This window comes from Megalobrama amblycephala, linkage group LG19 (genome assembly GCF_018812025.1).
Source record: "Megalobrama amblycephala isolate DHTTF-2021 linkage group LG19, ASM1881202v1, whole genome shotgun sequence".
In the NCBI taxonomy this organism is placed as follows: Eukaryota; Metazoa; Chordata; class Actinopteri; order Cypriniformes; family Xenocyprididae; genus Megalobrama; species Megalobrama amblycephala.
In genome coordinates, this window is record NC_063062.1 from 5,791,437 (window position 1) to 5,810,530 (window position 19,094).

The 19,094-nt window shown below is 36.9% G+C and overlaps 1 protein-coding gene across 2 annotated transcripts; it reads right to left on the bottom strand.

Moving 5' to 3' along the window:
• Positions 1-9: 9 nt before the first annotated feature.
• On the bottom strand, positions 10-18,958 carry cep126 (centrosomal protein 126). Of its 2 annotated transcripts, XM_048169384.1 has the most exons (12): positions 18,470-18,949; positions 18,058-18,177; positions 13,218-13,363; positions 12,769-12,883; positions 11,730-11,919; positions 5,963-7,946; positions 2,816-2,986; positions 2,381-2,502; positions 2,038-2,095; positions 786-962; positions 539-603; positions 10-429 (listed from the first exon to the last, which is right to left on the bottom strand). In XM_048169384.1, exons 1-12 carry the CDS (start codon positions 18,499-18,501, stop codon positions 343-345), a joined length of 3,267 nt encoding a protein of 1,088 aa, XP_048025341.1. In that variant the 5' UTR covers positions 18,502-18,949; the 3' UTR covers positions 10-342. The 2 variants fall into 2 exon arrangements, with proteins under 2 accessions (XP_048025341.1, XP_048025342.1); XM_048169385.1 differs by lacking the exon at positions 2,816-2,986 and having other exon boundaries at positions 18,470-18,958.
• Positions 18,959-19,094: the final 136 nt, after the last annotated feature.

Sequence of the window (19,094 nt, forward strand, 5' to 3'; positions counted from 1 at the left end):
CAAAACTAATTAATTTTCTCAAATTAATTTATGTTTTTCTCCAAGAGTCAAGATTGTTTAGATTAAAAATACAGTGCATTAATAACATACAATATAAAAATAAATATCAACTAATCAGAAGGCATTATGAATGCATAAAATATATATTTCTAATTACACATAATACTTAGTATTTGTGTAATTAAAAAATATATATATTTTACACATATTGCAACTGATAAACAATTAAATACCACTCAAATACAGTATTTAATTGTGTCTCAGCTACGTGAAGCACGCATTTGTAAGGTTTAAAGGTTTTCAAAGTGCAGTTGAGGGAGTGGTGGATCATGGGAGGTGTAGTCAGTAACGCTGTTGCGTTCGGGTGCGATTGTCAGCAGAAGCTCCTCGCCTACGCATGGTGACGCCCACAGTCTCACCGGTCTGGTTCTGCAGGGATGAGAAGAAAGAGAGAGGGGAAAGAGCTGTGAGCAGGTCACATTAGGTCAGGCCGTCAGGGGAACAGATCACTTCCTCTCAACACATGGCCAATACTCACAAATGCAGGACCTAAAGCAAAGATGCCGCTCACTGCTGGGTTGCCACCAGCTGTATCTTGCACATCTGTTAAATCAAGCAGAAGAGATCAGGAGATATGAGCTAATGCACATGCCAACATACACGCACTGTAAAAAAGAATTGTTGGTTTAACTTAAAAAAATTAAGTTACCTGATTGCATTCAAATTTTGAGTTCATTGAATTTAAAAATTTGAGTTAAATGTACAAAATCTGAAATGAAACTGACATTGCAGACGTTGATTAAGTCTCTCGAGTGACTGGAGGATCCTCTGCTCCTCTAGTGACAGAGCGCTGATTGTGAGGGACTGTATTCTCTTGCTCTGGGGACCAACTGGACCGTTGCAGGACTTATGGGTCTGAGCAGAGTCCACAACTTCATGAGCAGCGTCTGACACCTCTGGGCCTGTAACAGAAAAAGATTTTTTTTTAAGTACTTAAACTCACCAGTATTACCTCAAAGTATACTTTGTTTTTTATGTGTACATGAGGGTCTGCATATAGTGTGCGTGACGCAGATTTTGTCACCCAAACACTATGCATGTTGCCCGATTTTTGTAACCCGTCATAACTTCTGGAGAAAAATAGCACAAAGATGAAACTTTCCAGAGTGCATGTGTCGACTGCCTGCATTCGCGCACGCTATCAAATGGAGTATACTTTGAAAGGCGACGCATTTGTACACTAGTGTACACAAAAAACAAAATGAAGTATACTTTGGGCTTTAAGGGTGTTATAATCTGGCTTTATATTGCAGTTTGATTGTCGGAAAAAAAATCCTTAAGTTTGGGGTCATTAAGAAGAAAGAAATTAATACTTTCATTCATCAAGGATCAATTGAATTGATCAAAAGTGACAGTAAATACATTTATTATGTTACAAAAGATTTATCTTTCAAATAAATGTTGTTCTTTTGAACTTTCTTTTCATCAAAGAATCCTAAAAAACGTATCATGTCCTCCACAAAAATATTAAGCAGCAAAACACGTTTTCAACATTGATAATAATCAGAAATGTTTCTTGAGCACCAAATCAGCATATTAGAATGATTTCTGAAGGATCATGTGACACTGAAGACTGGAGTAATGATGCTGAAAATTCAGCTTTACCATCAATGGAATAATTTATATTTTAAAATATATTACAATAGAAAACAGGTATTTTAAATTGTAATAATGTTTCATAATCAAAGGTTTCCCTCATGTTCATATTCAAGGGGCTGTCAAACTCCAAAAATAAATGAATAAAAAACATAATTATAGTATTAATAAAATGACTTCTGTCTTCTGTGTCCCATGGATAAAAGTTTGACATGAGGGTAAATAAATAACGATGCTATTTTATTTTGGTGCTGCACTTTAAATGATTCATATATGTTTGTACATGGGATCGAACTGATTTACATGTTACATTTTTTTGTTCTTGCTCTGTTGAAAATCTCTAAAGAAGGATATCAGATATTGTTTCACATTATAAATTACCTTCACTGTCTGCTGCATGACCATTTTTATTTGGGTGTTGAGTTTTTGGCACAGTGACCTGTTAAACCACAAATAAACAGTTATTGAAAAAATAAAACAAACAATTAAAAAAATGTCAAAAAGCCAACAGCAACGTAGTTAATATAAACAAAAATGTATGCAAGTATATTGTAAACATTACATTTGTCCTTTACACCAAAAACTAGATCAGTGGTTCTCAAACTAGGGGGCCTTAGCAAATTTCCAAGTTTGCATTATTTAAATTAGGATTAATTGTATTTATTTATATATTTAAATGTTCTTGCTTTCTAAGACAGTAATTTGAAAATAAGTGCATTTTTACCTGATAAGGAAAACTGGGCTTTCTCTGTGTGGCTCCTGCAGTTTGATTTCTGCCGTTTTCTACTGAAACTCGATTCTTCACCATGTTACTCTCCATAGCCTGTCTTCTTATTGGACTTTTGACTGATTTACAGAAGAAACTCAGATTAAAAATCACATTCATATCATATCCATGCAGCACATTTCAGTGATCAGTGGCCACTTCCTCTCAAAGATAATGACCAATGAATCTCTGAAATATAATGTCTTGATGTATGGACTCACAGATCTGTGGATTTAATGTCTAAACAACTCTAGTGAAGCAATGAAAATGTCTTTATTCATTTTCTCACTTATATTTTTCCAGCAGGGACAACTGTGCAGGGTTTTGTATGTAGCTTATTATAAGTAATTTGTATGTATAAAATGTATTATTAGGGCTCCTAATTACACAAACCTATAGCCTCTTTGCTGTTAGAGGAAGACAAGAAAAAGCCACCCATTCTTGAGGCTCCTTTGACACCACTGATCAGACTATCACCATTGATGGTAACATGGGACAGGCTGGCACTGACTTGAGGCGAAGAAGACAACGGGCCATTGTGAGCAAGAAAACTTTGAGGGTCACCTAAGTCAATTCAGAGAGAGAGAGACACACACACACACACACACACACAAAAGACAAGAGAAAGAACTATAAGACAGTTCAACTGAAAGGTCCTAAAGTTTGAAAGTCACTTCTCTAGTTCTTGAGGTCTCTGTCCTCAAAATGTAGAGGATTCCTGATGTTATAAAAAATAATTGACCCCTGAGGAACAAAAGTCCATCATTAAATGGATCCATTTCAACAGAGTAGTAATCCCAAGTGGTGCAGTGCTGTGCAAAGGGCCAAAGAAAACTGACCAACACCAAAAAAAGAGCCTTTTCCAAAGACTCTAGAAAAACATCCCTCAAGAATCTCAAACAAAGCTGCTGGACTCGCCGACACACAAAGGGAGCTCAGTTCTTTCAATCGACTCTTCATTTGACTATATGACAAGGTGCAGTGAAAGTTCATGGGAAGCTGATGATTCCATGACTGTTAGTTTTGTAATGTTTCTTGCCATTTCTTGCCTATTGAAAATGTGTCTTTTTTCCACAGCAGGTAAATCATCATTCCCAAAAATTTGAAGGAAAGATGAAAAGCAAAATGGGAAGATAAATAAATAGGGAAACAATAAATAGTTAGGCTGGAACTTGCTAACCATGTTCTAACCAAGTATGATGCGAAAAAGTAATTTGTCAGCACACATTGTAAGAGGAAATGCTGTGCAATGTGACACAATTACAACCAATCACAACATATTAAATATTTCATTATTTATGGCTACCAATGCCTCTACACCATTAACAGAACGAACACAAACCTATCTACTGTATGCACAATTTCATACATTATTTATAGAAAAACTGTTGAAAATGTGTGTATCCAATAGCATGTGTTTGATGTATATATATTTAAATTATCATTCTAATGCCTTTCAAATATTTTGCCTACTTCAGATAAAATGATCATGTATACTATAATGTATATATATATATATATTTTTATTTATTTACGGTGTCAGAAAAAAAGGCACTGGCAGTCAATCTTGGCAGTGAAATACTGTTTTTTGGTCTAAAACAAAAGAAAAAGAAAAACTTTAAATAATTCAGTTATGATTCAAAGTTTGTAAATTAAATTAAATTAAAAGCAATTTTACTGTGATCAATAAATTACCATAAAAGCCTGATTTATCTACTGTTATAAAAACATTTGCACTACATTTTCATGTATTTTTTTAATGTTTAATTTTCAATATTAAAAAAAAAAGAGAAAAGATTGTGTCAGGTTTTATATGGTTAAAGGATTAGTTCACTTAAAGGTGCCCTAGATTATGTTTTTAAAAGATGTAATATAAGTCTAAGGTGTTCCCTGAATGTGTCTGTGAAGTTTCAGCTCAAAATACCTCATAGATTTTTTTTTATAATTTTTTTAACTGGCTATTTTGGGGCATCATTATAAATGTGCCGATTTTATGCTGCGGCCCCTTTAAATCCCGTGCTCTCCACCCACAGAGCTCGCTCTTGCCTTAAACAGTGCCTTAACAAAGTTTACACAACTAATATAACCCTCAAAATGGATCTTTACAAAGTGTTCGTCATGCATGTGTCAGATTATGTGAGTATTGTATACTGTTATATTGTTTACTTCTGATTTTGAATGAGTTTGATAGTGCTCCATGGCTAATGGGTAATGCTACACTGTTGGAGAGATTTATAAAGAATGGAGTTGTGTTTATGCATTATACAGACTGCAAGTGTTTAAAAATGAAAATAGCGACGGCTCTCTTGTCTCCGTGAATACAGTAATAACCGATGGTAACTTTAACCACATTTAACAGTACATTAGCAACATGCTAACGAAACATTTAGAAAGACAGTTTACAAATATCACTAAAAATATCATGTTATCATGGATCATGTCAGTTATTATTGCTCCATCTGCCATTTTTCGCTATTGTTCTTGCTTGCTTACCTAGTCTGATGATTTGGTTGTGCACATCCAGACGTTAATACTGGCTGCCCTTGTCTAATGCCTTTTATAATGTTGGAAACGTGGGCTGGCATATGCAAATATTGGGGGCGTACACCCCGACTGTTACGTAACAGTCGGTGTTATGTTGAGATTCGCCTGTTCTTCGGAGGTCTTTTAAACAAATGAGATTTATATAAGAAGGAGGAAACAATGGAGTTTGAGACTCACTGTATGTCATTTCCATGTACTGAACTCTTGTTATTTAACTATGCCAAGATAAATTAAATTTTTCATTCGAGGGCACCTTTAAAAATAAAAATTACCCCAAGATTTATCCTCAAGCCATCCTAGGTGTATATGACTTCTATCTGATGAACACAATCAGAGTTATATTAATAAATATCCTGACACATCCAAGCTTGAACGGGACCAACGAGTTTGAAGTTGAAGAAAGTGCATCCATCCTTCATAAACATTCTCCACACAGCTCTGGGGGGTTAATAAAGGCCTTTTTCAATGTGTTTGTATAAGAAAAATATCCATATTTAACAAGTTATAAAGTAAAATATCTAGCTTCCACCAGACCGTCTTCCATCTTAAACTGACCAAGAAAGTGTAACGCCTCTCGTAGTTCAAAACACTTACACTACGTCCTACGCCTTTCATATTCCAATTTACGAAAAAAAGCCATCAGTTGAATAAGGAAGCCATAGCGTAAGCGTTTTGAACTGTGAGAGGCATTTCACTTTCTTCGTAAGTTCAATACGGAAGGCGATCTGGCGGAAGCTATGTATTTCACTTTATAACTTGTTAAATATGGATATTTTTCGTACACAAACGCATTGCTTCACTTCAGAAAGCCTTTATTAACCCCCCCGAGCCGTGTGGAGTATGTTTATGATGGAGTAAATCTTGGGGTAATTTTCATTTTAAAGTGAACTATTCCTTTAATATAATATCCACTGATGTGTAGTAGGATTTTAATTCCACTCAGTTGAAATAAAAAATATGTTAGGAGAGAAATACTAAGTGTGGGGGTTTCTTTACCATCTTTGCTGGCGAGAGCATTTCGGACTCCATGCCACAGCAGTGAGATCTCCTCATCTGTTGGAGTCCGGTCCAAACAGATCCCATTTTCTCCACACCTGCGCCTGGCACTGTCTGCAAGGGCATCAGGAGGGGAGAGTGAACAGATGCCTGTCTCGTGGGTGTAGGTACAGTAAGGTGGAGCTTGAACACAGATAGCATCTGTTCTGAGGGTAGGCCGATGAACTATTGTCTGGCTATCTGGAGTATCTCTGTACAGGGACAAATCCTGCAGACCTGCTCTGCTTTGTACAGCATCATCACAGCAGGATGCCTTGGAGATGTACTCAGCTAAGCCACACTCTACAGCTTCAGGTTTTGGAGGGGGCCGAGGCACCAAAATCTTCCCCTGGGTCTTGGCCACATGTTGCGCTTCCCTGGCAGATTGCGGTCTGATGACAGTGCCCTTCCTGGCCCGGGAGGTAACGGGACACGGGCCGGCTCTGGCTGAGCGTGCTCTCCGGGGAATCCGTGAGCCCCCAATGCAGAGGGCTCGTCTTTGAGAGGTGGGCTCTCTGATATGCTCCTGTGTGCGGATTTCTTGGGGCCCTACCTCTGCCCACGCCTGTCTAGAGGATTGGGGCCCAGCAGAGGTTTTACTGGAAATGTTTTTTGATACCCCTGTGAGTAAATTCACATGGTCTGAGTGATCCGCCGAGAGCTGTTTATGGGTTTGTTGAGGCAGGTTAGCACGTCTGCTGGGGTCTCTAAACACTTGGTCCACACCCTCAACACCATCCACCTCATCAAACCAACGTAGTTTCTTCTTAATAGTCCTATTCTGCTCTGGCTCACTGAGTTTTGCCCTGGCCAGCTCCACGCTGTCCCGGATTAATATAGCCACTTCTTTGGTGAAAAGCAAATGGCCAGGGGTGTAAGTGAATTTGACATTTCCTGATTTGGACTTTAAATGGTTTTTAAGAATCCCTTTCAGGAATCTGACATTGTTGTTAGTGGCAGAGTGGGTCACGGGGTCTGCAGATGTGCAGATGCTTTTCAACATACCGGCCTTTGCCAATTTGGTGACATCCGTTTCGTTTTTAGGATCTGAAGGATGTATGCTTGTACTCTCCTCCATGCTCAGCGGTTTGGATTCTCTCTTGAGGCCTGTGGCATCATCTACATCTGGATTGGGTTTATGCAACTGTGAAGAACTCAGTGTTTCTGTTGGTTGCATGTTTAGGGAACTCGGGTCAGTCTGATAAGTTATGCTAAGATGGGCAGTGGAGCTTGAAAAGGCTTTGAATGAACTGCGGCTGGCTGGAAGAGTCGTCTGTGTTTCGGAAACATGTTTAGCATATTTCTCCTCCAGGGTTCTTGTCTGCTGTTTGGATTCTGACTTAAAGTCTTTAGGCAGACTTGAGAATTCCTGGGGTGTGGTATCTGGCACAGTTTGTATTCTGCAGTGGGCAACCACAGATCTTTTGTCTTTCAAAATGTTCCCTTGAGCACTCCTGTCATTGTCATGAGTTATCATACGCTCTGAATTAGCTGCTAAGTCCTGCTGAGTCATCTCTTTTTGGCAACCAAGAGTAGACTGGGCGTTGAAGTTCTGTGATTGGTCCTTCGAGTTATCAAATTTTTCTCGCGTGAGATTCTGGAGACTCCTGCCTTCCTCTGCTGACTCATGATCCTTTGGTGAGTGTGAGCTGGGACTGAGTTTGATTTCCTTGTTTAAGATCTCCTCCAGGAAACTCTTGGCTATGGAAGAGGAGGGGTGAGATGGTGAACATGGGTTGTTGGACTGTTTCAATGTTGATTGAAGACTTTTGGGGTCTTGGAGCTTAGAAGGATCCACAGCGAGGTAGAAAGACTGGGCACAGGTGGAGCTCTGCTGGGAGCAACAAACCGACGCAGTGTCAAGGCTCTTCTGAGGTTCTCCATTCTCTAAGCTGTCCAGACTAGACAGACTCTCTGTCTCACTATGTGGGGTATCAAGATACTCCTGAAAATCAATATAAAAACATTAGAGCACTTATGGCAGAGTGCTTTTTGGAGATCATGTTGCATGCATGTTGCAGAGGGATGGAAATAAAACATACAAATCATTCCAATATGCTGAAGAAACATTTCTTTTTATTATCAATGTTGAAAACAGTTGTGCTGCTTAATATTTTTGTGGAACCTTTATTTTTTTCAGAATTCTTTGATGAATAAAAACTTAAAAAGACAGCATTTATTTGAAAGAGAAATCTTTTGTAACATTAAAGATTTAAAGACATATTAAAGACATATTATTTGTAACATGTCTTTAATGTCACTTTTGAAAAAATTATTGCATCCTTGCTTAATAAAAGTATAATTTAACTAGGGCTGTCCTCGACTAAAGATTTTTCTAGTTGACAAGTCGTTCATTTAAGCGTTTTGTCGACTAATCGTACGTTTATATTAATAAACCATATAAATCATAGTAATGAGATTTTAATCGCCTATATATAATACATAGCCTAATCAGCGTTCAAGTGCACACATAAAGCTTGCAGCAGAACACCGGCAAATGTAATGATTATGAATGTGGCATGAAAAAACAGAAGGATAATTTATTGATAAACTAGTGTTTTCAGCTGCAGAGATGGAGTTATCTCTGCAGTAGTGCATGCGCCTATATGCATGTTTCATACGGATTACATAATCTGAGAATTTTTGTTTTAGATTTGAATCGGTTCATTTAAAAGTAGACATTTCAAGCTTTCCATAGATATATTTCTCATGTCTGTGATGCTGAGTTTTGGTTAATTTTTGTGACGTGCCCAAGTTCACTTGAGACCGAGACGGCAGAAAGCACATCCTGTTTATTTTAATTATTTTACAAAAGCACAACGTTTTGTTGTTATTGTGAGTTTACAGAAATAAAAGCAAATCATTTAAAGTTTCGAATGTTGGATTATTCTTATCTGTATGACCAAAAATGACAGAGTATTTTAAGTTAAATGCATGTGATCGCACCGGCGCCACCATGTCATGCAGTAAGCGCGCTCTCCACACAAACACTTGGATATGCGGCAAATAATGGCACACATTTACAAACCCGATTCCAAAAAAGTTGGGACACTGTACAAATTGTGAATAAAAACAGAATGCAATGATGTGGAAATTTCAAATTTCAATATTTTATTCAGAATACATCATAGATGACATATCAAATGTTTAAACTGAGAAAATATATAATTTTAAAGGAAAAATAAGTTGATTTTAAATTTCATGGCATCAACACATCTCAAAAAAGTTGGGACAAGGCCATGTTTACCACTTTGTGGCATCCCCTCTTCTTTTTATAACAGTCTGCAAATGTCTGGGGACTGAGGAGACAAGTTGCTCAAGTTTAGGAATAGGAATGTTGTCCCATTCTTGTCTAATACAGGCTTCTAGTTGCTCAACTGTCTTAGGTCTTCTTTGTCGCATCTTCTCTTTATGATGCGCCAAATGTTTTCTATGGGTGAAAGATCTGGACTGCAGGCTGGCCATTTCAGTACCCGGATCCTTCTTCTATGCAGCCATGATGTTGTAATTGATGCAGTATGTGGTCTGGCATTGTCATGTTGGAAAATGCAAGGTCTTCCCTGAAAGAGACGACGTCTGGATGGGAGCATATGTTGTTCTAGAACTTGGATATACCTTTCAGCATTGATGGTGCCTTTCCAGATGTGTAAGCTGCCCATGCCACACGCACTCATGCAACCCCATACCATCAGAGATGCAGGCTTCTGAACTGAGCGCTGATAACAACTTGGGTTGTCCTTGACCTCTTTAGTCCGGATGACATGGCGTCCCAGTTTTCCAAAAAGAACTTCAAATTTTGATTCGTCTGACCACAGAACAGTTTTCCACTTTGCCACAGTCCATTTTAAATAAGCCTTGGCCCAGAGAAAACGCCTGCGCTTCTGGATCATGTTTAGATATGGCTTCTTTTTTGACCTATAGAGTTTTAGCCGGCAGCGGCGAATGGCACGGTGGATTGTGTTCACCGACAATGTTTTCTGGAAGTATTCCTGAGCCCATGTTGTGATTTCCATTACAGTAGCATTCCTGTATGTGATGCAGTGCCGTCTAAGGGCCCGAAGATCACGGCATCCAGTATGGTTTTCCAGCCTTGACCCTTACGCACAGAGATTGTTCCAGATTCTCTGAATCTTTGGATGATATTATGCACTGTAGATAATGATAACTTCAAACTCTTTGCAATTTTTCTCTGAGAAACTCCTTTCTGATATTGCTCCACTATTTTTCGCCGCAGCATTGGGGGAATTGGTGAGACACTGCCAATCTGAGAGGCTCTTTTTATACCCAATCATGTTGCCAATTGACCTAATAAGTTGCAAATTGGTCCTCCAGCTGTTCCTTATATGCACATTTAACTTTTCCGGCCTCTTATTGCTACCTGTCCCAACTTTTTTGGAATGTGTAGCTCTCATGAAATACAAAATGAGCCAATATTTGGCATGACATTTCAAAATGTCTCACTTTCGACATTTGATATCTTACCTATATTCTATTGTGAATAAACTATAAGTTTATGAGATTTGTAAATTATTGCATTCCTTTCTTATTCACAATTTGTACAGTGTCCCAACTTTTTTGGAATCGGGTTTGTATTTAGGTTAACGTTAGAGCGAGCAGACTTGTAAAGTTGCTATTAACATGTTTCAAGTGATAAGCCATATTTGAGGTCGATGCATGATGAATGATAGGCGCATGTTTCGATTTCCTGGCGTCTGTCCATCACAGACTGCGTGATTTCGCCACTTCCTTTGTTTCTTTGTTTCTGCAACCAATTTTGGTTGACTAAGCCTCTTCTTGACGACTAACGGTTAGTCGACTATTAGGGGGTAGCTCTAAATGTAACAGTATTTTAAATATGTTACATTTAATAATATTTTACTTTTGGAACTTTTCCATATAGAAAAGGACGATCTACATTTATGCAAGAGGATTGAAGTCTAAAGGATCTGTATTTTTGGATCTTTGGGATACAAACATTAAAATCTTCTTAACCAAAAAAAAAAAAAATGTTAAAATATAATAGCTTACTGAATTCCCAGAAGGAAAACCAAAGGCAGATAGAGCATGATGGTCACAGACATTCCCATGAAGGGCATTCCATAAGTCTGACTACATTTGTGCACAGAATGGAACACTTTTCCAAGAAAACCTAAGCCTAAAGCCTATCCTATAAATAGGGTTATTACCTTCTGTGTCCTGCTCTGTTCACAGTTCAATGTATTAAATTATGTGTTGGCTACAAGCCAGTGCAGGTAACATTCCAGCTGGTGTGTGTAAGAAGACATAACTGACTGTCTGAGAGGGAAAGAATGCTTGTTTGAGTTATAGAGATAGGGGAATGTGTATCTGTGGTTTTAATATGCATTTGTGTGATGAAAGCCTCAGGATGAGCTCATCTCTTTAAAACATCTCAGTTTGTTCAGAAGATGCTGCCGCGTGTTGTGGCAAGAGGAGCCCTGGGCTAAAATTACAATGTTGTTGTTTCTCCCCCCAGCAAATTTGGCCTCTTTTAACATACACAGTCACAGGCACAGTCAATCACTGTGAAGCTGATCACAATTACAAAAAAGCCTCAACCTTGGAATTACATAAAAACTATTCTCATGAACTATAATCATCAGAAACATTTTATTATAAATAAAGTTATTTTATATATATATATATATATATATATATATATATATATATATATATATATATATATATATATATGAGTATGTATATTAACCTGTGGATCGGCCTGCTCTTTTTCTTTCAGAACAGTCTGTGTCTCCTGCTGCTCATTGAGGAAGAACGGCTGGTTGTTCCTGAAGTTAGTCAGGCTGCTCTCCTGCAGGAGTTTGGTGTAGGCCTCAGCTACAGATAAGGCACGTAGGTGACGAGCGCCCCCTGAAGGCTTTGGGGAAGAAGTGCTGCTCCTGAAACAAACAAGTGGTTCAATGCAGGCATTGTAATATATATATAGTTGTATAGAGCATTTAAAAAATGTACTACCAAAAGTATTAATACTTTAAATAACAATACAATTTATTTATTTATTTATTTAGAATTTGTAAAAGAAATGACCAAATTTCGGTAAATTTCATTAATAAGATGAATAAACAATATTGCATTATATAATGCTTAACATATTAAAATGCATTTAAATGTCATGAAACATTGATTCATATATATGACCAGACATATTTATATTTCAGTGTGCTTGAACTACTGATCTGTTAAAGTGTCTGAGACGTTGAATTATTTTTTATTAATTTTAAAACTAACTGAAATTATTTTCAAGCTAGCTTTTAAATTATATTTAAGATGAAATATTACTTTAATGTAGGGCTGTCAAATGATTAATCGTGATTAATCGCATACAAAATAAAAGTTTGAGTTTGCCTAATATATGTGTGAGTACTGTGTGTAATTATTATGTATATATAAATACAAACACAATCATGTATATATTTAAGAAATACTTACAAGTATATGTATTTATTTATATTTTTATATAATTTTTATTATAAAAATATTTTGTACATAAATAACAAATTTCTCTTAAATATATACATAAATTTGTGTGTATTTATATATACACAATAATTATACACAGTACTCACACATATATTAGGCAAACTCAAACTTTTATTTTGTATGCGATTAATCGCGATTAATCATTTGACAGCCCTACTTTAATAAAATTCATTCATGAAAGCTGTTAGATAATATTACCTTAATGTATCAACCAATAATGATATATTGTCATGGTAGCAAGGTTGTACCTGCTAGTAGTGGAGGCACTGGACAAAAATTGAGATTGATGAGTATATAAGGGTGGACTGCCTTGAATATGATGAAGCGCTTCATCAAGATTGGGTGGTGTTCTCTTAAAGGCTGCTGCAGAACACAAATGACTTCATTTAAATTGTGGATGAGATGTGAACACATTCTGACCTAATGGGAGATAAAGGCCTGGTTTCACAGACAAGGCTTGGATTAAGCCAGGATTAGACCTTAGTTCAACTTTTATAAATGTACCTTAGAAAAAAACATTACTGGTGTGCATCATGAGACAAAACAATGGCAGTGACATTTTTTAAGATATGTCAGTGCAAGTTGCTTCCAGTTAAAACAGTTCAAACATGCATTTTAATCTTGTCTGTGAAACCAGGGGAAAGAGTGCTTGTAGACACATGAATTAATGTGCGCCTATCTGTTTCACTGAACCTACCTGGTCTTTTCCTTTGGGATGGAGAGAGGTGAGCTCTTTGGAAGTTCTCTGTGGCATCCTGGACCCTCTGATGCCGCTGCTGTAGAATATTCTCCCTCAATCTCTGCTCCTGAACATCCCACTGTTTCCTTCTCTCCTCTAGAGCCCTGGAGAGAGTGTGAGACAAACGGTAAGAAAATATATGCGGTTTTTCTGACGTCTGACAGTTAGACAATGCTTTGCACATACAGTGTCCTCTTTAAGACATTATTAATTTGTTTTAAGAGGAATGGATGAGAACTTTGGCAACTGCGTGCAGCATATCCAATGTACCACTTGACTTAAATGGAAATGAGTCTTTAATCTAATTGAAAATATCAGCTCATTGTACAAGCTGTCGTTATCTCAGACGTTTACTTTCCAGGGTCAACAGAAACCCGAGCCTTCTCTAACAGATGCATTTCAGCTAAATTAATTTGTTAATGGCACAGAAACCAGTACATGCGGAAGCACTGAGCTGCAGTCTGTCAGAATTGCAGCTAAAATCATTTAATCATCATAATTAAGCAACCTGAACTTACATAAAAAGGTCAAATTATTTTATTTTAAAAAATATTTTAAAAATAATATTTCAAGAGACTTATTGACCTTGACACACAGTCATGAGGGTCTGCATCAGTCCTATCTATGATATAATAATAATAAAAAAGAACTTATAATAAAAGATTATGTCAAACTACTTAATAAGGTTTTATTTCATTCGGGATTTTTTTCATCATTATGATATCAGGACAGTTGTATAACCCTGATATTTTTAACTTTAAAATATCAAAATTAATTTTAATACAAAAATGTTAGTGTTTACAAGTCACTGAATGCATTAACTTTTATTTCTCATATAGTGGACTTCACTGGGGTTCAACGGGTTGAAAGTCAAAATTACAGTTTCACTGCAGCTTCAAAGCGTTCTACACGATCCCAGACGAGGAATAAGAGTCTTATCTAGTGAAACGATTGGTCATTTTCTAAATAAACAAAACAAAACAAAAAAAACTTTTGAACAACAAATGCTCATCTTGCACTGATCTGCGATGCGCCACGCATTACGTAATCACGTTGGAAAGGTCACATGTGACGTAGGCGGAAGTCCTGACCCAGTGTCTACAAAGCGAACGTTCAAAGACTAAGTCAAACACCCTTTACAAAAAAAGGTAAAACAACGATGTCGGACGATTTTGAAGTTGGAGGAGAAAATGAGATGGAGTTTTTCGCCCTACCGCAGTACTACGTCACGCGTGACCTTTCCAACGTAATTACGTAATGCGTGGCGCATCGCAGAGCAGTGCAATATGAGCATTTGTGGTTAAAAAGTATATACATTTTTTTGTTCTTAGTTTTTTTTAGTAAATGACCAATCGTTTCACTAGATAAGACCCTTATTCCTCATCTGGCATCGTGTAGAGCCCTTTGAAGCTGCACTGAAACTGACATTTGGACCTTCATCCCGTTGAACCCCAGTGAAGTCCACTATAGAGAGAAAAACCATAACCAAAATCAAAGACATAAACATCTTGGATGACATGGGGGTGAGTAAATTATCAGGAAATTTCAATTCTGAAGTGAATTAATCCTTTAAATTTGGAAGTTAAATCCACTGTTGTTTTATATAGATTTGTTCTGTAGTCTATACAGAATTTAATCCAATTACATCAGAAGTTACTGTAATTAAATTACAGAGAAATTAAGAGTAATCCCTTACATTACTTTTCAGGGAAAATTAATTACTTAGTAATGCATTACAATGAAATTCTTTAATATACTCATTATCTTTCAGGAATTAATTAATCACAAGAGAAATAGCTCGGGATCTGTGTCTCTGAACGCACTCATCTACCTCACCATAACTGCCTTCTATAAAGTAACATTACTTTGCTCTTAGAGCTTCTATTTCAAGCCGGTAAATCCTGGCTGACAAATAAAGGATTGTATAACAGTATCTGTGCCCTGTAGGGTAGCTTCACTTTCAATGTGCACACGGATTGACCAGGTCAAACACTCAGACTGAGTCATTAACAGCATGGAGACAGTTCTTAGTATATCTGACACTCACTGTCAACACCAAATTCAGCAGCTGTGAATTGCTTCTGATCCCTGGAACAACTTACCCGGCAGTCTTTTAGCGTAGTTGCCTCCTTGGTGAATATGCTGATGCTATTTTTTTTTTCTTGTTATTGCCACCTCATCTAATAACAAACGCCCATAAAGGCCGTGCAATTTGATATACATGTTGCACTGCTTTAGGAAATAAATGGGCAGTTGACATACTTATAAATTTATAATTTGGATGGACAGCAAAGAATGGAGATGTCTTCCATAAACATCAAATTATCTATTCAATTTGTGTTAATGGCTATAATTGTGCATATTTCTCTAAAATGTAAAAAATAGGTCTTTTTACTGCATATAGGTAAAATTCAACTGCATAATCAGGACATCAACAGGAAGTAAATAAAACGTTTTCATGATTTTAAGTTAAGAAGAGATTTTAAGTAAAAGAGTTTTTAATAATAATTTTAATAATAATAAGCTATTTGTGTGAATGTTAGCAAATAGGAGTCTGACAATTGGAAACAAAAAGGTTAAAGGGATAGTTCATCCAAAAACAAAAATTTTCCCATGATTTACTCACCCTCAAGCCATCCGAGGTGTATATGACTATCTTCTTTCAGATGAACACAATCAGAGATAAATTAAAAAATATCCTTAGTCCTCCAAGGTTTATAATGGTTGTGAATGTGGGGCTGCATTTTGAAGACAAAAATAATGCATCCATTCATAAAAAAGTAATCCATACGACTCCAGAAAGACTGAAGTAAAAATATCCATATTTAAAACAAATAAATAGCTTCTGGTGGACGACCATACGCAGAATGTGCAAGTCGATTTGTGCCAAATGAGTAATCCTCTGATGCAATGTATGACGCAGGATGTATTGTGGTTCAAACAAATAGGACTGTGCAACAAACTCAAGCTCCTTTTCTCTTATATATCGAAATCCTCCGACATTTCTCTTTTAAAATGATCTTTTTAGACTTATAAACTGTGACCGGTGATTTGTTTTGCTCTATCCTCTGCACCTCCTCATTAAAGTATTAGTCCACTTTTAAATACACTTTTCCTGATAATTTACTCACCCCCATGTCATCCAAGATGTTCATGTCTTTCTTTCGTCAGTCGAAAAGAAATGAAGGTTTTTGAGGAAAACATTCCAGGATTATTCTCCTTACAGTGGATTTCAATGGCTACCAACAGGTTGAAGGTCAAAATTACAGTTTCAGTGCAGCTTCAAGGGCTTTAAACGATACCAGATGAGGAATAAGGGTCTTATCTAGCGAATCGATCGGTCATTTTCGAAAAAAATACAACTGTTTATGCTTTATAAACAAAATATCGCATTGAACGTACTTTCCGCTTCCGCATTCTTCATAACGCTTACGCTGAATGTCCTACGCCTTCCCTATTCAACTTACGGAAAAAACTAAACTGGCGCCGCGTTCTTTCCGTAAATAGAACAGGGAAGGCGTAGAACATTCAGCGTAAGCGTTATGAAGAATGCAGAAGCGGAAAGTCCGTTCAATGCGATATTTTGTTTATAAAGCATAAACAGTTGTATTTTTTTTTCGAAAATGACCAATCGATTCGCTAGATAAGACCCTTATTACTCATCTGGTATCGTTTAAAGCCCTTGAAGCTGCACTGAAACTGTAATTTTGACCTTCAACCTGTTGGTAGCCATTGAAATCCACTGTAAGGAGAATAATCCTGGAATGTTTTCCTCAAAAACCTTCATTTCTTTTCGACTGACGAAAGAAAGACATGAACATCTTGGATGACATGGGGGTGAGTAAATTTATCAGGAAAAGTGTATTTAAAAGTGGACTAATCCTTTAAGTTGTGCATCAGGTCAAAGGATACTCTTCCAAATCGACTTGTGCATTCTGTGTACGGTCGTCTGCCGGAAGCTAGTTATTTGAATTTATAATGGAAATATGGATTTTTTCTTACAAAAACGCATCGCTTTACTTCAGAAGACCTTTATTAACCTTGGAGGACTAAGGATATTTTTAAATATATCTCTGATTGTGTTCATATGAAAGAAGATAGTCATATACACATAGGATGGCTTGAGGGTGAGTAAATCATGGGATAATTTTCATTTTTGGGTGAACTAACCCTTCAATACAATACCTTAAATGTTCTGCCCTGGCTGTGACATTTAAATACCCAGTAGCACTTTATTTCGATGGTCCACTTTAGACATTTTACTAAGTAACTTTGCAACTACATGTCAACTAACTCTCATTATCACAGTATTAGTAGACCATCTGCTTAATATCTACTAACACTTTATTTTGATGCTCCCAACAGACATTCTTCTCACTATAATTAGGCTACCTTCGCAACTACATGTCAACTTATTCTAACCCTAACACCTAACCCTAAAACCTAACAGTCTACTAATGAGAGTTAGTTGACATGTAGTTGCAAAGTTACTTATAGTTAGTAGAATGTCTAAAGTGGACCCAAATATCCACTGTTTAAATCACATTTTTAGATGCCAAATTTATGTGTTCAAAGATTAATTTTCAGAACATTTGAAATGAAATCGCAAAATCAAAAATTTGATTAAAAGAAAACAAAATGTTACAGCATCTAAAAGCATACTTTCCCCTTATAGACATTAAGATCTGGATGCTGAAAAACATTCATGTAAATTAGTCGATCTCCCAAATATATAATCACTCAAGGTTTTCTACACAGTAAGTCAAAGTAATATCTGATTTATTTTTGACACACTTACTTTCGTCTGCGATTTGTCTCCAGGGAAAGCTTGCGAGCCCGAGCTCGACAGTACCTCTGCTCTTGTACCAGCACCTCTCTTTCATTTTCAGTCTCTCCATGCAAACCTGATCTAATGTTTCTAATGTGATGCAAAGTCAAGGAAGGTATAATTATAGAATAAAACAGCATCTGATGATATGTACAGCACATAACAATGAAAAAGTTACAACAACAAAAGAAAACACAAACATGTAACTAATATCTAAACATAGGTCTGACATACTAGAATATGCAATATACACACTATTAATAAATATATGAAAGCAACAAATCCAGATACTTGCCAATTGGTGTATATATATATGCACGATTAATATGAGAGAACAACCACCTTACATTTACGCAGGTAATTTACACAAGGAAAAGGATACGAGTAGTAAAGTGTGTCCTCCAGGACTGGCATCCCGAATATCAGGATGACAAGCTGATGATGACAGGTTTCAACACACCACAGTTCTCATCCATACAACAAAAGCATCATCCTATTGATGTCGGAACGACCGCGCAATAACATAGCTGGCAAAACCAGAATTGATCTGCTTTGGTAAAATATTGGTGCTCTGAAGAATGAGAGTAATAAGGTGAAGACTGGCCAGCCAGTGCGACAGATAAATACAGCGCAGAATAACTGACTTTATGACTTCCTGTAGTTTGATACTTGATTCATCTATCAGAGTATATTATTTAAAGCAGGCAGAGGTAAGACTTTATCGTCGTTCGCAACTCTGAAACAGTTACGCCATGTCGGTAACCATCGACGCGCTTCCTTGACAACTGACACAAACTCGCGGTGGTCACGTGTATCACAAGCGACTGATCTCCAAGTGGACGCACTACTATGGCAAGCCGTTTTAGCATTAAAGGTGCCATCGAATTGAAAATTGAATTTACCTCGGCATAGTTGAATAACAAGAGTTCAGTACATGGAAATGACATACAGTGAGTCTCAAACTCCATTGTTTCCTCCTTATATAAATCTTATTTGTTTAAAAGACC

Excerpts from the sequence above, each read along its gene's own strand:
- cep126 (XM_048169384.1), bottom strand. The coding sequence starts at position 18,501 with ATGCCAGTCCTGGAGGACACACTTTACTACTC. Across the intron at positions 2,503-2,815 it reads TAACAGCAAAGAGGCTATAG|TCAAAAGTCCAATAAGAAGA; the intron begins GTTTGTGTAATT and ends TCTGTAAATCAG. Across the intron at positions 963-2,037 it reads TCATGCAGCAGACAGTGAAG|GCCCAGAGGTGTCAGACGCT; the intron begins GTAATTTATAAT and ends TTTCTGTTACAG.